Source organism: Limanda limanda, chromosome 1, assembly GCF_963576545.1.
Source record: "Limanda limanda chromosome 1, fLimLim1.1, whole genome shotgun sequence".
Taxonomy (NCBI): Eukaryota; Metazoa; Chordata; class Actinopteri; order Pleuronectiformes; family Pleuronectidae; genus Limanda; species Limanda limanda.
This window is the reverse complement of record NC_083636.1, coordinates 8204256-8223914: the sequence shown is the minus strand read 5'-3', so window position 1 is coordinate 8223914 and position 19659 is coordinate 8204256. Positions and strand designations below refer to the sequence as shown.

Genomic DNA, 19659 nt, shown 5'->3' with positions numbered 1-19659 from the left:
AATCATTTTCCATCGGGGAACTGAAGCGAGTGTTTTAACCGTGGAACAAACCTTGTCAATTCCATTAAGTATCTTTTCTGCTGCCTTTGATCTGCTGCTTTCTGATTTGGGAACTGTTGTGTTTCTCTATAATTTGTAAGGTCTTGACCTTTTCTGCAAAGTGCCTTGAGATAATGTAAATTATGATTTGCTGTTAAACAAATCAAATTTAATTGGATTGATCAAATCATCAAATCGAATTTGCACAAATCTGAGTGAATTCCTTTTTTTTAATTTGAAATGAAAATCAATATTTTCACAACTATTGGCCAGACAAGAGGGAATTAAAGAATTAACCCTTATTCTAATAACAAACCTGACATCACAGTCCAACCTTATTTTCTTTTCCTCCCAGCACTAAAAGAAAATACCTCATCTGTACAGGGAAGTCTGGATTATGAGTTCACGCTGGGTAAAACACTGCCAGAGCATTATGCTGGATTATCAGTTTATCAACATAAAAAAACAAAGGTGGTGTAGTTCATTAGGATTAAGAGTAGTAGTTCTGTTAATGGTTTATTGTGTGTATGACTACAACTTGCTGCAGTTTAATAATCTTGACTAATGGTTTGTGCTTCACAGGATCAAGCACGAGAACATTGTGGCTCTGGAGGACATCTATGAGAGTCCCGACCACCTCTACCTGATAATGCAGCTGTGAGTGGAAGTTTTTCTTTTTCCTCCTTCGCCCTCTACACTGAGCTCCATGCTGACATTTAACATTTCACACACAAAGTTCAGGTCCCTTGTTTGAAGGAGCACCACTCAACCTTTGCAAAATCTCTTCTCTGGGACTGGAGGGAGCTTTTCAAAGTTTGAAAGTCATCACAGTTATAAGTTGGAAACTCATTTCATTTTCATTCCAGTTCCTTTTTTGATCAAGTTTCCCCCTCTATTGGAAACAGGCAATGAGTGGAGGGGATGCTAAATTGTTTTGAATGCAAAACTAGATGGTTTTTTTTGCTTGAGAAAATTATTTATTTTGTGGTAAGAATTGTTTTTCAAAATATTTACATATATTATTACACCTCATCTCTGTCTTTTTCACCCTTTTAATCCTATTCTCCTGCCCACCTATCAATGCATGCACACACATGCACAGACACATTGTAAACTTCAGTGACTGTGCTGAGCTCACAACACACCACACGCTAACACACACACACACACACACACACACACACACACACACACACACACACACACATGCATACAAAAGCTCACCTGTCCTCCCACACACACAAAATGCACACCCTCTTTTATATCACTAACATCCCTGCTTTGATGGTCATGGGTGCCCCTCTAACCTCCTCTGCAAGGTTAGTGCTGCTTACATAAGTGCAGAGGTTGGTCTGGGAGCTTGGCATTGGTGCTGGAAACATTTCAGTGAAGTTCAGGTGGAAGTCATGGCTGTGGATTACACAACAGCGGCTATGTTTACAAGCTGGTGTCAGCAGATTATCTCCTCACCTTCCACATCTGTTTTGAGTCATTCGATTTCCAGGCCAACCCTGCTCAAAACACAGGAAACTACAGTACTGCAAACCTACCAAACCTTCTTTACCTTTAATAGAATGAATGCTCTAGTAAGTGCACTATATAGGAGTATTTTACTTACTTTTAAATGGCATTATAAATAAGATTCAATTTATTATTAATCCATAATTTTCCATCTTATTTATTTCATAATTTCAAAGTTAAATTAACATCAAGGCAGTTTACCTGCACTTTTTCTCTACATACTGAACTGGTTAATTGTATTTTCTGTGATCTGCTTTCCTGAAGGAGGTGACTTTCCAAATCAGTTCAAACCATAGACTGTATATAATGATGGATGTTTCCACTTCCTTCCAGAAATGGAGCTTATTTATCCTGGATCGTTTATATAAGCTGTATTCTAAGATAGTTCATAAAGTTAACCAACAGCAGGTTGTGGCTTACAATAAAACGCAAACCAATAAATGCTTTGTTTAGTAGTTAAACAAACAATCCACCGTCACTAACAATAAAATAGTAGCATCAGCAGCAAAGAGGAAACCTGGGAAGCTCTTCGGTTTTTTCAGCAGCTTGTTGACATCAGTAATCTACTGTCGCTGCAGCGGCTTGTCGTGCTGTGGTTGTAGTGACATTCACCTTGGAGATGATAGGCTGATGAGGTAGACATGTTTACTAAATAGGTTACTGTGACATAGTTATGTCAGACCTCATTTGATTATGGACGCTTGACCTGACACAGCTGATATTTAATGGTATTTATGTTCAGCGGCAGGCCAAGTGGTTCATGCAGTAATGACCTTTTCTATCCGGGTTAAGGTACGAGTCTCGGGAAATGACTGCCTCGGATATTAAGTGGGTTTCAATCAGGAGAGACTTCAAACAAAATGTTTTATTGCCGTGAAATACCATACCAACTTAAGAGCTAATCATCCAATTGTGTGCTATCTTATTTTTTCTGGCTGATATTTTGCAGGTTATAATATTCTTACCTCATCGTCCAAAAAATAGAGAAAACAGATTAAATGGAAAATAATTTCAAGTAAGAGTTAATACTTTAACATAGGAAGCATAAAGTCAGTCAAATGACTCAGAAAGGTCTCTAACATGGAGTCATATATGTTAGCCAACATTTAAATAGCTGACATATGCTACAGTATACAGATTGTGTTGAATTCAGATGAAACTCTTCAGTTTTAAGAGAAATAATCAAATATTTCTTCTCACTGAAAGAAACCTATAGCTACTGTGAGTTAACGAGCTGGCATAATCATGACAATACACAACAAGCAGAATAATCCTATCTGTTCTTTTCAGACAGAAAATAGTGGTAAATTAAGAATCCCATTCAGCCTCCCACAGAGCTGAAGTTTTCTAACATGCCTGCTGAGAAGTGTGTTACGTGACCTGAAATCCTTGTGTTGGCCCGATTCCCGTCAGAGGTCCTTCTCTGATTAAGCTGTTTACCCACAGTGGTAACCTTCGGATTGACCTTCCTGTTGTCATGAATAAACCTGATCACACAGCATTTCTGTTTACCGGACGACAACTTGTTACGTTTATTGGGTTTCTTTGCATTTTAAGGAATCGGTGATCCCCATTTAGACAATTTACTGGGAAATAAAGTTGAGGATTTTACACAGAGGCTTACAGTTAATGTTAAACATTCGTGCCACATCACTCAAATAAAAGAGATTGCTGCAGAAGTTACAGTCTTAATTATATTTTCACTTTCTGGAGAAACAGGATCTCAGCACTTAAAGGTAGCTATTGCTCTCACTGCTGCAGTTAATGTGTCTCTGGGTAGCTGGGTGGATTTTATTGGAAATACTCTATGCACAGTCAGTAAATCATCCTCCAGAGAGGTTTTGGCTGCCCAATCTGTTGTTTTACTTTGGTTCTATGACAATCTTTCATAATTAAACGTAACATAACTTGCTTTGAGAAGAAATGAGGTCGAGAATTTTCACAAAAGGTGGCAGAGACACCTCAGCGCTGCTCCCTCCACCTTCTCTACACCTCCCTCTATTCATTTCTCACTAACCACCCCCCACATAGTGCATTCGCTCCACTCACACTTGCTTCCATCGTGTTCACCTCTTGGCTTTTTTTTTTTGCTCACTTGAAATATTATATTTCCTCCTATCCTCCATTTAATTCCCTGGCACCATCATCTCATTGAATCTGGGTGTGTTGCCATAGTTACTGGGTCAAAGGTTACATCTGAGTTGTAAACAACCTTGAGAATGCAAATACCTCAAAACTTGAAATGGCAAGTAGCTGCATCTCAATTCACTGTATCAATCATAGACTGTAAGTAAAGATGTAGACAGCTTCCCAACATTGATCAAATCATCTTGATCGCCCCCTGGTGGCTGGTGCAGTATAGGTCACAAAGCCCACCTCCGTCATGTTAGTAGGTGGGACAGGAATCAAAGTAGAAAGTCTAAGTACACTTTAAAATACTTTCTTCTCATAGATGGTTTCTGTTATTTAAGTTAGTTCTCATCACAATGATTCGTTATTTTTTCGTATACTTTTGGCATTAGTTAGTTATTTGATGTGTTAAAATTGGAGTTAAACGTCATGATTGACAGCTGAGACCGACTTGCAATTGGTCGAGCATGTGTATGACATCAGAAGTATAAGATGGTGGCTCCCATGTGCAGGTTATTTTGGCTTCATTTTTGTAGCAAGAGGAGATGTATCGTCCCTGTTAATATGGAGTTTGTGATCCTCATGTTATCATGAAGATAAAACAATTCACTTATACAATAATGACATGTCATCAGAGCAGAAGCTTATTTTGCATCCGCACAATAAGTAAACAACACTCATACTGCACACTCATTGTTGAGTGTGATTAAAGGAACACATGACGTTACAAACATTTAATTTTTTTCTTTGAATAATGAGCTTAAATTCCCCACCTGACCTAAGACCTGCTTAGTGTTTCCTGAATGTGTAAGTAAGCAACTGTGCACAAGCTGGTTCAACTTCAGAAGGCAATATGTCAGCATTGTGTTTACAGCTTGTAGTGCTGCTCTGAGGAAGAAGAAAAACTGAAGGCTAAAGGTGTTCTGTGCGTGCTCGGTGTGTAAATAGACAAATGTGAATGTGTTCTTCAAAACAACCTGATAAGATAACAACATGTTAGTTATTGTGTTTATGGGCTATTTCTAATCTAAAAGCATCATTAATGCTATACGTTTTATTTTTGCTTTGTTGTGTTTACAATGTTTTTTGAATCTACTGTTTTCAAGGTTGTTTTAAGCTACTCCATTTTATATGAAGAGACAGAGAGTCAGAGGGTGAAGTGTTTTACTTTGGAGAGAATACTGAAATATTTAAGGCTGTATTTCACTCTCCCTTTTGATCTGACCTGAGAGCTGCAGGCTGTTCTTCTTTAATAAGCAGGAGCCTCATAACTGTACCACTGATCTTTTTTAAATGAAATTATTTGTGTCCATCATATCTTGAAAACGTTTCCCGCAAAACTGTGTTTTTCGCAAGCACAAATTCAGAAAGTCAAATGACTGCTGTAGTAAATCATGTTATAATTAGTTATAATTATGTGCATTTATTGAGACGTCAAGTGTTTTTTTCAACAGACAGAAATCTGCTTTTTGAAAATGTTCTGTGTAATTGCCGAGTGGTAGATCGATGCCGTCTGCCGGCGTTTCCTTCGCTTCCATTCATCACAGCTTGTCTTGCGTAACCTCAACCACAGGGAGGCAATCAGTCCGCGCAGCTCTGAAAATCAATTCAACCAAGTGCAACGAGGGCTTTATATTGACATTGCTTATGCTGTGAATGCATATTAGTAACTGATAAAACACTTACAGTGGAGAGACAATCTGGCATTCATTGAGTCAAGAAGAAGGAAGGTGAGGACAAGCATGGGATTCCGGTGATGCATCATCAAAGCTGAGGACATGTCTGTTTCAGTTTTACTTATTGAAATATAGTTCTGAGGGCAACTCCACTGCGGTTGCTGCTGGGTTGTTAGGACACATCTGTTACAGAACGCATTCATACACTGACAGCTTTTTACTTGTTGATCATAATTGTCCTCTGACTGCAGAGGTATCATTATAACTATATTTATATCACTATCAATAACAGATTTTTGAATATCAGTTTCGCTATTTTGCCTCCAAAGTACAAGCAATGCAAATTACTGGAGTTTATTGGTCATTTTTAAGGGAAGACGGAGGCTGATTTACTCTTGAGTTTTTTACACAAGCTCCCAAACACTGCATGTTGACTCTTTATGGTTATTTGATGGATTTTACCATTGTAGAAAATGGAGTTTACAAAATTTGATTGCAAGCAAATTATAATTAGAGGCCATGCGTCTGAACGAACTGGATGTCTCTCTCCTGGTTGTTCTGTTGCACCTGGTGACCTGCTGCTTGGGGCGTGAATGCTATTGTCAACAAAATATATAACATAAGTATAGTCATTTTCAGAAACTTTAATAAATAATTGTTAAATGTAATATCTTTAATCAGTCAAACATTATAGGCTCACTTTATAGGATTACTTTGCATAACTTTGTTCAAAAGAAAAATCATGTAAGTGTTAACATGGTCCCGTTTTTTAGCCTAAGTTTGTTTGACAATTTGACCGCAAACAAGGTTTTTCGAGATAAATGATCAAATCAGATTTTACCTTGACATTAAGTTATTGTTGAATTGCATCCAATCTGTGTTAATCAGGTTATATTTAGGAGTTCAATACAATTAGTATAACTAGAGTGTTTACATGACCGTTTCCACAGTTTTACCTTGATCTGATAAAAGTGGTAAATTCAACAGACATGAAGTGTGAGTGCAGGCGTGTAAACAGTTGGGTTTTCCTCTGGCGACATACACTTGAAATTAAGGCTTGCTGTCAGTCCTGATGCATAACCGCTGCAGAGATCTGCTGTTAGAGGATAGATAGATGGAGATACAGTAAATCTGGAAGAGACATGAGGCAACATTAACACTTGAATGTACATGGAATTCATCCTGTGACTCTACCACCAGAAACATACTTTAAAGGCCCCATCTTTTACACCTTTCTGGGATTTAATTTGAGGTATTGGGAACTAAAAAAGGTAAACAAATTGCAGCATTAGGAAAAACATTTTAATACAACATTTCTGCTGGTTTTTAGACATTACTGAAACCTCTGTGGTTTAGTCGAACACTCCAACCTGCGCCCCTCAGGGACACCGGGGTTTAGCACATGATCAATGACTCGCTCTGATTACATCAGACACAACTGGGGCTCGTTCACTCTCAGAACGTTTTACACCACTTTGCCACAGTGGAAAAACATGTTTTGCTGGAAATGGTGTGAAAGGGGCTCCGAGGTATATTTTCTCTCGTTTGGTGGGTGTGTCAGAGGTGTTGCTCAACCAGCAGCAGGTGTGTATAAACCCAAACACCTTCCAAACATGCCTCCTTGTGTATCCGTGGTAACAAGGCACAGATATGAGATCCAGGGGTGTGAGCAGCTGCATGGACACCTGTGAGAGGGAGACATTCTCAACTGTATTTTATCTGTGTAGAGACATTTTTACACATTTCAATGCAAGTGTTACCACATTGTATAGATGAGAATGAAACGTCTTCTCACAGGTTTAGTGTCACTGCACATTTTCATCCACATTGATTAGAATTTAGATTCGTTCAATTGCTCTTTATGTCCACACAATTTATGTCCACACAAGAAAACATTTCTCATGAGTCCAATTAAAACATCACCTCACAAGCTGGATTTGAGTTTCTAGTTGCATGTGGAGAACTGAATCGTTGCTTACTGCACTTTGTATTATCACAGAAAAACTCTTCATCATGAGCAATTGTCAGCAGTATAGTGCTTATTCTATGTTTCTTCATTCTGTTGAGAAATGTGTGTCGTGCATACATTTCACACTCACAATTTGCACACAAATAAAATGACAATGGATGAATATTCTATATTAAATAGGAAGTGATATCAAACCTGAGACATTATACAAATGATCAGGTCACTGTGACCTTTGAGCTTCCTACTCTTAGATGTTTTGATTTTATAAAAAAATTATATTTTACATTAGTTAAATAAATGGAGGTAAATTGACAATCCTTTGGAGTCAAGCTACAGCTTTTTTGTGCATGGTGCGTGTGTGACACTGCACGTTGTACTATAAATCATGTCTCTCTTTGTGTATATGTATATATATTTACGTGTGTATGTGCCCTTGGATCTGTGTGTTTGTGTATGTGTGGGTGCTCCTGTCTGATTGCCATAGTCTCCTTACGCAAACACTTACATAACCATGCAGCCTGGTGGCTGATCTCCCTTTGTGTGCGTGTGTGTGCGTGTGTGTGTGTGTGTGTGTGTGTGTGTGTGTGTGTGTGTGTGTGTGTGTGTGTGCGTGTGTGTGTGTGTGTGTGTGTGTGTGTGTGTGTGTGTGTGTGTGTGTGTGTGTGTGTGTTTAGCCCTTTCTTGTCATTCCCAGACATGACTGCCTCAGAAACCAAACGAGCGGCTGCCCTCTTTGAAGAGAGAGAGAGGATTAGCAATTAATTCTGATCTCTTTTTTTCAGAAACTTCATTAGGGTTTAAACTTCAACTGGCTTTAATCTGATCTGTCGCCGTGACGACGCCCCACAGATAGACCAGGCGACTGTGTGTGTGTGTGTGTGCATGTGACCATATTTGCCTTTGTACGTTTAATGGTGTGTTGTCTGATCATGTTTGGGGCCACTGGTGCACTGGTGTTCCTGTATAAAAATAGTGCATTAATATAGAGTGTATATGTAGAGGTAGTTTGATTACTGCTGCCCATACTATCATTACTACTTATAATATAATATATTCTCCTACCATTTGAATTGCAAGTAGTTCATCTGTAATGCCTATGAAACAACATCATCATTTTTAGATTGTTATGTTTGATCTGAAGGAGGAGCTACCCTCCAGCAGGGGGAGCCATGGGCCTGTACAGTAACTGATGAGCCTCATCTTTACATACTGAATGTACTTTATACCTGAACAAGTTAATTCATGTGGTCTGCAGTCAAAAAAAATGAAACCCACTATTGAAAAATCTGCCAGAGGGGGAGAAATGCAGATTGACTTCAATGTTTTGACTGATTTCCATACATCTGCTTCATCACACCTCCTTTACCTCCTTTCAACAACAACTTTAACATTTAAAAAGTACTTGCCATTATGGGTCATAATTCGTTCACACATAAGCTGAAAATGGTCTAAGATTCGCTTGAGAAGCTTTCTGATAACTGTGTTGCTCTGATATTAATGGATTTGAATTTCCAAAGCCAAGGAACATGTTTGAGAATAAGAACACAAAGGAAGTGGATTTCACGCCACTAAAAGATTTGGACTTGAATCTTAAAAATGCAAAATAGCCTCATCTTTAAAGCATAGACAGACACAAATACACACACTCACCAGCCCTTCCTGTCTCTTCTTGCTCTTACTTCTTCACCATCACTCATTCCTGAACCTTCAATCTGCTGTTGCTGTTCTGTAAAATAACATGCATCCAAAATTAATAAAGAAAAATAGAGATTACATACTGATCAAGGAATAATTGCAAGTGTACAAGCAGTCGGAGAGAAATCAGAAAAGTTTAAAATCTCATTTGGAAATTGGTGTGTAGGATGCAAGGAAAGACAACACAGTGTAGGGGAATGTGTTCTTCAACTTATATCACATTTTAAAAAAATAACATGGCGATTTTACAAAGTATAGTAAACACCGCAGGGAATAATATTGTTGTGTGTGTGTGTGTGTGTGTGTGTGTGTGTGTGTGTGTGTGTGTGTGTGTGTGTGTGTGTGTGTGTGTGTGTGTGTGTGGTAGCACATGGCTCGCAGCTTCCACTCTTGACTGGAAACATCTACAGCTCATAAACGACCAGAAATCTCAGCCCAGCACCCCCCCCCCCCCCCCCTCCCATGGCTTGTCGCCAGTTACTGCCGTGTGTGTGCGTGTGTGAGTGTCATATGCTAAGGTTGTTGACACACTCCTTCTTATTCTACAGGGTTTCTGGTGGCGAGCTGTTCGACCGAATCGTGGAAAAGGGTTTCTACACGGAGAAGGATGCGAGCACGTTGATCCGACAGGTCCTGGACGCGGTTAACTACCTGCACAAGATGGGCGTCGTGCACCGTGACCTAAAGGTACTGTAACACAAACACACTCGTCCCTGAACGCACATACACACTCTCACTCTCCGCTACCACATACCAAATACACGCTAGCTCTCATTCTCACTTGGCAGCCCCTGATTTACTGCACCAATAAAGGCGGTGGCCTTGACACATACAGTGCATCATGGGTCAGTGTGGCGCGTGCCAGCTGTTGGAATAGAGCCGATTGGATAGAGCGGCCTCCATAAAGCATCCTAGTGTACAATGAGGAAGAAAAGAGGCAGCGTGATGCTTTCTTTTTTAAAGTTTAACTCATATTATAACTGCTCAGTATTTTTCTTTACATAACAACTGAACAAATGAGATTTAAAACCAATTAAAATCACAGATATGGAATGAAAACCCTTTGTTGTCTCTCTCTCTCTCTTTCCAGCCAGAGAACCTGTTGTATTTCAATCCTCAAGATGAGTCCAAGATCATGATTAGTGACTTTGGTCTTTCCAAGATGGAGGGCAGCGGTGACGTCATGTCCACTGCCTGCGGTACCCCAGGATATGTGGGTAAGTTCATCAGTCTTCCCTCTGACAGTCTGGTTCCTCTTCCCCCAAAAATCTCAGTGTGGTGTCCTTGAAACCGATCTCAATCATTGGTTTTCCATTCACGGCAGATGTGCCAGTGACGGCACATGTAACACTCAAACTTTAGTTCATTTTGAAACACTGGGTTTTTGATTTCCGATCGACGAAGATAAAAGTATAGTTCGTCGGCTGAAAGGACACAGTTCTTTTTGGCTAAAGTTTGGTGCTTCAGCTCCATAAGGTGGTTGAACCACGATGACCGCAGCATCCTTTTGTAAAAATTTGCAGCAGACTCGATTTAAAACAAAAACCTGATGGCTACAAACATGATTTTGGGCTAAAAGACTGAGGCTACAGCTGCACATTAAACCAAAACACATCCTCACCAGTTAATGATTCACAGAGAAGACATTTCAGATGTTTTCAGACTAGACTCTGGAAAATGTCCAGAAAATTTGGTTTGTCTTTCTTAAATGAAGAATGCAGCAGTAGATGTCTGGGTCAGACGCATTCACTACAACAGAAAAAATGACATGACAGAAAAGGACTGTTGTATTCTCACATAGGTGAGACATGAGTCATTTTACAAGCTGGCTGGCAGGAAATCTGAATCTGAACCCATTGATTTCAATTAGTTTTCTTCATCATCTTCACTTGTATCTGTATCTTTATGTGTGTGTGTGTGTGTGCGTGTATATGTGTGTGTGGGTCACTTTGTCAATATTTTTTCCCCTTACAAATACACACCAATCATGTGTATCACTCTCTGACACACACAAACCCCTGTTGTATGTGTTAGCGTACTTTAATTCACTTGTGATGATCTACATGCAAATACTATTTGCGATAACTACTATTTTGTGGGGGTGGTAAGGATGCATGTCTTTGTATCTGTTTGTGCAGTTGCTTGTGTGTGCGACGATTTCGAACTTTGTGTGCGTGTGCTGTTACAAGAGACAGAGGTTCCGATGTTCAGCGTTGAAAGCACACACACACACACACCCACAGTGCAACACAAACAGACCAATCTGTCGTGCAAACACAGACAAACATGAACGTAAAATAACTGTTTCAATTCTAACTTTGTTTTATTTCTGTTTTGTTGCACCAGCTGGGCCTCATTGTGTGGAGCAGTTTGAATTTTCACACGTTATTACATTATCAGCTGCTCACAAACTGCCTGCTGTTCTTTGTTTTGGCGTAATAGTACTTTTAAAACTCGGCAGGTACTAATGACTCCGATGTAGACCTGCAGATACACACACACACACACATACACACACACACACACACACACACACACACACACACACACACACACACACACACAGTACTTGACTTTAAATGGTCATATCCTTGCATCAATCACTCTGACGCTCCCCTCTAGCCTCCTTCACTTAACCTCTCTCATCCATTCATCCCCATCATCTCGGGCCCCCCTCTTGACCCCCACTCTGCTCAGAGGAGACCAGGGAGGGTCGAGAGGTTTGCTTGGCCACAGGGCATTTCCACTCCAGACAATGTGTTTCTAAATATAACTGAGGTATAAATGACCATGGAATGCACCAAATTAAAACCAGATCAGAGTGATGGCAATGACATGCTTTGTTTCACCACACTTCAGAGGAACTGCGTCCCTTAGGCCATTGTTGTAATTGATGCCAGATCACCATACCGCGGGAACCTTAATTTAACTCATCTTAATGACAAACAAACTGTGACAACAAGTTCTAATAAATCAAATGAAATGGCACTAGAACATTCAAGAAAAAGAAATCCCTGGGTAATGGAGGTGAAGTCATGCTGCTTTCCTTGTTACTAAAAAAGTCCAATCAGTTTAGTCATCAAAGAATGTGAACAGTTGTGCCTAGTGTCATCATCCTGGCAACAGACGATGACTCTCCTTCATTAAACCACAGATCTATTGGTTTTGTTGGATTGATTTAAATTTAAGGATTTAATTATAATATCATGTAATGGAAAATGACCAGCCAAAATCTGGGCTGAATCAAATTTGGTAAAAGTCACGATAGTTCTCTGAAACTCCTTTTCCAGATTCCCGGTGAAGTGGTGGATATGTATGACTCCAAGAAGTACATTTAAATGTAAAAAGCAATTGATTGATATACCAGTGACTTTGTGTGAATGCCTCATAGTCAGTGAGTTCTAATCATTGGCAGATCTAGGATTTTTCTAAATCAGGGGCTGTCAAAGGGGGCTGCAAGTTACACAGAGGGCACAATCATATGTCCATCATCTATACACAATTCCTGATTCAGTAGGTCAGACATTTAAGTAATTTCTTGTCTACGGTTAGATTGATAGATTTGTGCAAAAACCACAAACAAAAGAAAAAAAGAAAAACATACACAATCGCTGTATGAATGTTTGTGATAATGGTTGAAGGTGACTTGCACTGTAAATCGCTTTGAGTGCTTGATTAAACTGGAAAAGCACTATACAAATACAGACCAGTGACTATTTAACTGCAGGTTTGTTACTGTTACCATGAGGATAGAGCTCCAGTTTGCTTGCTGGTGGGATCTTCCTATGGGTGCAATTATTGTAACCATGACAACAGTAGGTTTGAGGACTAATTGGATTTGTGTCTTTTTTTGTTTTTTTACTACAATCTAATCAGATGAGCTCATAACAATGAGACTCAGCTGGTGGCCCCATAAAAATCATCAGCGTCATCAGTTTGTTGGGAAGTAACAATAGAAGCGCTGCTTAGTCATCGTTTGCTGGAACAGATATTCAAACATCATTAACTGAGAATCCAAACTGGATGAGGTCCCATCTTGTGTCTGACCGGGTATTTGTTGTACAATTAGTACTCGGCAACAGAAAATGAGTTACAATGAGTGAAATTGAAAAAGAAAATTCAGGTCATTACTTTGTTAACGATACAAAAACATGTAAAACAAGTTGACTCTAAATCAAAAGAACGTCTTGACCCTACTTTTTGAAGCACGGAGCCCCAGACATAATGACCTCAGTGTGTAAAAATGTCCTAATTCTGATCCAGCAAAACAAGAACACACACAGTCACCTTCACGATATGTCAGGGCAGACGAAGAAACAAACTCTCTGATTCAACGCACGTGTGCAGAGTTTATATTTTGCGTAGTATTTCTTCATATTGTGTGTGTGTGTCGGTGTTTATCAAAATCCATCTGGAGCCAGCCATGTGTGTGTACGTGTGACGTGAGGTTAGGTGCAGAGGAAGGTCAGACCAGTCCAGTCAGACAAAGACCTCGGGGAAAGCAAAGCCACAGAGATGACCTGGGTTTAGGTTTGCACAGGTCTCTCTCCTGTCAGGCACTTGTATTTGAAGCCGTGAGAACCTGCACCTCCTGCAGAACATGTCCCACCATTAAACAAACTGACATGTGATTTTAATTTGCATTCAGGCTCATTAAACAGCAGCGTTTTCACATAGCAGTCGCACACGGCTTTTACTGGGCTTCAAGTTGACAAGAAAGTAAACTGCTATTTAAAAGCACAGTTAAACAAGCACCGGGTTTACTGCAAGACGGAGTTATATTGCAAGAGGTGTACACAAAAAACTAAACAGGTCTTTCTCTGATTCTCCCTCAGCTCCAGAGGTTCTGGCCCAGAAGCCGTACAGTAAGGCAGTGGACTGCTGGTCCATCGGAGTGATCGCCTACATCCTGTGAGTACCAACCAGTCTGTTATGCTAGAAGTGGTTTCATCATCTGACTGCCATTATCTCAAGGCACTTTACATAGTAGGGTCGAGACCTGACAATGTTTAGAGAAACCCAACAGCTCCCAAAATGAGTAAACGCGTGATGAAAAACTTGTAGAACCGGACTCGACCTGGGCCGCCATCTGTCTCGACCAGTTGGGGTGAGAGAAGAATAATGGGGAAGACAGGAGAGGTGGTTGGAAAAGAGGGGAGAGAAGATAGAGAGAGATGGAGACAAAGAGAGAGAACAGTTGTGGAACCTTCGTAACAGTGATACTTATAGATTTCCCAATATTATAGCAGCACCATAGTATTAGTAATGATAATAATAATGCTGATGATAATAGTATTAGTAACTCTCAGTTGCTCATGTTGGGAAATTTTTATTTAAGATATATTTAATCACATAATATTACTATAAGTGCAGAGTCCGGTCATCATCCTCTGTGACTTTGCCACAACAATCAACACCTTTCACATTGCACGTTGTGGAATACTACTATATCTATTTGCTGTCTGTGATGGGCCCGACATCACAGACAGCATGTGGAATGTGTGCGAGGCTACGGGTCATTGTGCATGTTTGATCTGTTGCCCCTGTGTGTGTGGGTGTGTTTTTGTGTAGAGCGTGACCCCTAAGGTGTGAACGATGCTGCTGACCCTTGAAACCACTGCTTTAATTATTTGAAGGTGTGTGTGTCTGTATCTGTGAGTCCATTTATCTGTGTCTGGTGGGGGGGGAAGGGGGGGTTCCACCTGACAGACACATAACTATCTCAAGTGTGAGGTCAGACCAGGGGTCAGAGGTCAGCAGCAGGTTAATGGGATGCAGAGCATGGGATGTGGACGGGAAAAAATCGCACATGAACTTAAAAAATGTTTGTGTGTCCAACTTGTCTGTGATTTGTCTCTATAATTAAAAACGAATGTCCCTGCCCTATCTCTACTTCACTGTGTCCTTCATGTAGAGTATTTTTGTGTGGTTGTGTGACACTTTTGAGTAGAATGAGGTTTTGGTGCAGCAAGTTGGTCGGAGGAGAGAGTGACTTTGTGTGTGTGTGTGTGTGTGTGTGTGTGTGTGTGTGTGTCTGTGTCTGTGTCTGTGCAGAAATTGACTCCCTGCTGGCAATTAGCACAATTAGTGTTGGGATTCAGACCTTGTTAGCTTTTAGCTGTTGCTCAGGTGGAAAGATCACATCAGGTAATCAGCCATGATAATCACCTCGGGACCCTGTGTGGGAGGGGGGGGGGTGGTGACTGATCTCTGAGTCTCCAACCATCCAACCGAACGTGAAGCATCTCTTCACACCAGGTGGGATCTTCCCGCCCGGTGCGTGTATGTGTGGGTGTCTGTGTTTGTGTGTCAGCGTGGGTCAGGTGAGTCTTAAACCAGAAAAACAAATAAAAAGACTTCTTATCCTCTGGGCAGGCAGAACCTTTCATCCTTCCTTTTTTCCCGGTGTATTTGTGCGTGTGTGTGTGTATTGATGGAGAACGGCATTTTAATGAGTTTTTATGAAAATCTCTCGGTGCATCAGGAGCTTGTGTAACGAGGTGTTGATGACGTTTGTGGCTGAGCAGGTGGCCCATTATAGAGTCTCAGACCAGTTCACCAGCACTGGGAACCAATAATCTCAGGTTAGCTTGATTTAAGTCGAACAAAGAGAGTAAATGGCCTCTCCTATTTACCACAGCTGGTATTAACATCACTTTGTCCACTGCCACAGATGCGACTATGACATACAGGAGTGTGGCAACAGGGTGGGCAAAGCAGGCATGGGCGGTTGATTAAGGCGTCTGCTGTTATAGCTCAATATCAAATACAAAACACTGACCATAATAAGAATATCAATAAATATTAAATAATAGTAAAAACATTACCCAGTCATGTCAGTCATTAAGTGACTTCAACCATGAATCACTCAACGGGATTGTTTATTTGTTGTGCAATCAATAAACTGACTAATAATTTCAAGCCTAAGTGAAAGTGACTAGATTCATTATTACCTCTTAATAGATCAATTAGTAAATTAATGATATCCTGATTTGTCGTTTATGAAATGTGTAAATGAGTTTATAAATGCATTCAAGACTGAGTGATCAGTCAAAGGGAAGAAAGAATAACAGATTGGATAATTGGACGTGAGAATCATGTTGTGATTAACTGAGTAATGTGCTCGTCTGCAGGCTGTGCGGTTATCCTCCGTTCTACGATGAGAACGACTCCAAGCTCTTTGAGCAGATCCTGAAAGCCGACTACGAGTTTGACGCGCCGTACTGGGACGACATATCCGACTCAGGTGAGCTTTCCTCTTTCCCGTACTTCTTCCCTCGTCAGTCCTTCCTCCCCCTTTCTCTCTCCCACATGTGGCACATATGGACTGCACACCACTTCTCCATCGTGGCCTCTGACATCATTTGCCTGGAATGAACGTATGTGGTATAATGTGTGTATGGGTTCACTCACCAACACTGTTGAGTGCACCGTCTGGCAGTAAAACCACCTTTGCATGCCTGGAAACCCAAATTTGATAAGATATCTCTGTCATACTGTCATAAAAGGTACTTAAATATTTCAACAACTGTCATATAGAGTGCCACGTCTAGACATTTGTGGATGCAAGATGATAAATCCAGATGACTTTGCTCAGACTTTTCCTTTAGAGCCACCAAGACGGTGATACTTTTTGACTTTGAGTAGAAAGTCCCAATGTCGTTCTGAGGGATGCTGTGTAATGTGGTGCAGACATCCATGACCGTTTCTTCTTTTCACCAAGAACCATCACCCGGTTGACATTCTAATTAGTCTGATAAATTGGTTCGAAGAAAACCTGCAACAGACTTTCCCCTCTGCCTAATTAGCAAATGTTAGCCTCATCTCTTCTTCTTTTTTCTTAAATGTTAAATTCAAAATGTGGCTCAGGAGGTAGAGAGGGTCGTCCAGTAAGTAGAAGGTCGTGGTTTGATCCTCGGCTCCTCCAGGCTGCATTCTGAATTGTCCTCGGGCAGGATGCTGAACCCCAAATAATGCTACTGGCTGTCGACAGTGTGCGAATGGGGGTTGATAGAAAAAAGGGATTTACAAAGAAACACTGGATGAAAGTGTCTGAATAAGTAACTGGAAAAGCTCTATAGAAATACACTGCATTTATACTGAAACCAGAGTGTCTATTTAAAATATGACGCTCAGTGTCGCTGGACATTTGCTCATTGAATTGTCAGTAATTACGAATCTTATTTGTGTCACAAATTGCGTTTTTAACTTGATCAGTTCAGAAATTGTGTACAAAAATCTGTTTCATGTTGGTGTGTGTAGAGTTTTATACATTTTCTTTTTCCCTTAGCCAAGGATTTCATCAGCAATCTGATGGAAAAAGATCCAGCCAAGCGTTTCACCTGTGATCAGTCACTCAGACACCCCTGGTGAGAAACACACACACACACACACACACACACACACACACACACGCAGTGTCAAACAGACCAACAAAAAGGCCTTAAATCAATACAGATATTGATGTACCGTCAGAAGTGTTGACAGAGAATTTCTGTGCGTGTGTGTAAATATTTTAGGATCGCTGGGGATACGGCTCTCTGCAAGAACATCCATGAGTCAGTGAGCCGACAGATCAAGAAGAACTTCGCCAAGAGTAAATGGAGGGTAAGTTTTGTTTAATCCACCTTGTTCTCTGTGGTCTTGGCTGTATTGTTGCAGACTGCTGCATAGCTCCCATACACCTGGCCCGCCGTATGTTCAGGAGTTAACCACAAGAGTCACCTGCTGATATGAAAGAGATCACATTTTCTTAAAGAGCTGCTCCTCACACAGTTCTTTGTTCCAGTTTTTTATCCATCTTGGCCCAGATTTTATAAATGGAAGATTAAGGTGAAGGAGAAAACCGTATCATGGTACTTTAACACTAGTATCTCTTCATTGTGGTTCTTGTCTGTGACTTCAAAGTCTCTATGACGTGAAAAATCACTGAAAATAATCCACTCTCCATCTCGTGATACAGCGCATTAATCTCATACCAAACAATAGGTTGAAATAACAACCTCTCTGCCACTGATATTCATTAGGTTTACCTCTCACTGATGTCACACATTGTAATCCAATCGCTTTTATGATACCAAGAATTCCAGTGTTTGTTATTCATCTTTTCATTTCCATCCTCTCCCCAGCAAGCGTTCAATGCCACCGCCGTGGTCCGGCACATGAGGCGGCTGCAGCTCGGCAGCAGCATGGGCAGCAGCATGGACGCCTCCAACCCACAGACCAGGCAGAACCAGGCGGCGAAGCCGGCCCAGAGCTCGAGCCCGGAGGTTCAGAACCAGGCAGCTCAGAGCACAAACACAGCGCCCAGCCAGAGCACCGACATAGCCGCCAGCAAAACCTCTTCCACTGACAACAACATAGCAGCACCATGCAAGGAATGTGAGTATGAGTCAGGGTTGTCAGAACATATGTGACAAAAAAAAGTAGCAAAGACTTGATTATTCACTGAAACCCTCCTCCAACAGCAGTTGTACAACTCTAGTTTAGCAACCGAAACAGGATAAATGCTCTGTATAAGAAGAGTAGGGAGAGCAGTGGTGTTTTTAGTATTTCCAAAACCAAAACACAAGAGCAAAAGAGTTTGGATTAAACGGCGTATTTGTCTGGTTTGACGTGAGCGACAAACCAATCCACTGAATATAAAGATGGACAGAGAATCTCCAGTGCCTCCCACTATCCAGAAATGAAGCCAAAATATCCTGGATACAAACGCTGCCATCTTGTGCCTATGACATAATTTGGAGTCATTTTAGCTGACTAAAACAATCACCAGGTACAAAGGAGTCAGAAAACTATGTCTGAATTAACTAGGTCTCACTTTGGAGCCATTAATCTGCCACCAAAATCGTTGTGAACCGCAGACTTGCTATAACAAAGTGTAGCAGGACATAGTGAACCGTTTTATCAAACCTGCTGCTGATTTAAGAGCTTACTTTCCCCTCTCAGGTGTGACTGCGCCCGCCACGCCCTGCAGTCTGGCGTCTGCGGCCTCGTCCTCCGCTGCCGGGGCCGAGCTGAACCGGCCACATCCCTCAGCCGTGCCCGCCCCAGTGCTCACAGAGACCAAGTGACGCCAGGTGTCGCGGGGAACCAGCTGGGAGGCCACAGCACTGTGAGGCAAAGAGAAAAGAGGAGGAGGACAACCGAAGAGGAAGAGGATCGCCCTCTTCTTCGTCCGTCTTTTCACCGTACTTCCTCTCGGATGCCGTCCAGCCAGTTCCCCGCCCTGCTCCCGGGAGAGCAGAGGACTTTTCCTCCACTCCACCGAGCCACACAGCGCCATACTGTACGCCCGCCACCCACCCCCCACCCCCCCCCCCCCCATCCATCAGAACAGCAACAGCATGGCCACTGACTCTCAGTGCAGATCTCTGTGCGGCCGGCTGTGATTGGCTGGCATTTGATGATGCGTGTCGACTGCCCTGAACTGGAGCATTGATCAGTGGCTCAGGGGGGGGGGGCGGTGGTATCATATTATTCAATGTCAGACAACATCAACTTCCCTCTTTAATCTGGTCTTTCCTGCAACACTTTGTTTAGCTTTTCTCCAACCTTAGGTTTGACTGTTGGTAACTGGATTGTTTTATATTTGATTATTATTAATGTTCCTTTAAAAGGTGCTTTGTG

At 41.3% G+C, this 19659-nt stretch overlaps 1 protein-coding gene across 1 annotated transcript in view; it reads left to right on the top strand.

Moving 5' to 3' along the window:
* camk1da (calcium/calmodulin-dependent protein kinase 1Da) overlaps positions 1-19318 on the top strand; it is a 46607-nt gene extending 27289 nt beyond the window's left edge. The window contains exons 3-11 of the mRNA XM_061075755.1: positions 622-696; positions 9579-9717; positions 10121-10247; positions 13866-13941; positions 16164-16276; positions 17321-17399; positions 17550-17637; positions 18159-18411; positions 18979-19318. Of these exons, the coding sequence (XP_060931738.1) occupies positions 622-696; positions 9579-9717; positions 10121-10247; positions 13866-13941; positions 16164-16276; positions 17321-17399; positions 17550-17637; positions 18159-18411; positions 18979-19103 (1075 nt within the window). The 3' untranslated portion in view covers positions 19104-19318. The remainder of the gene's footprint in view (positions 1-621; positions 697-9578; positions 9718-10120; positions 10248-13865; positions 13942-16163; positions 16277-17320; positions 17400-17549; positions 17638-18158; positions 18412-18978) is intronic.
* Positions 19319-19659: the final 341 nt, after the last annotated feature.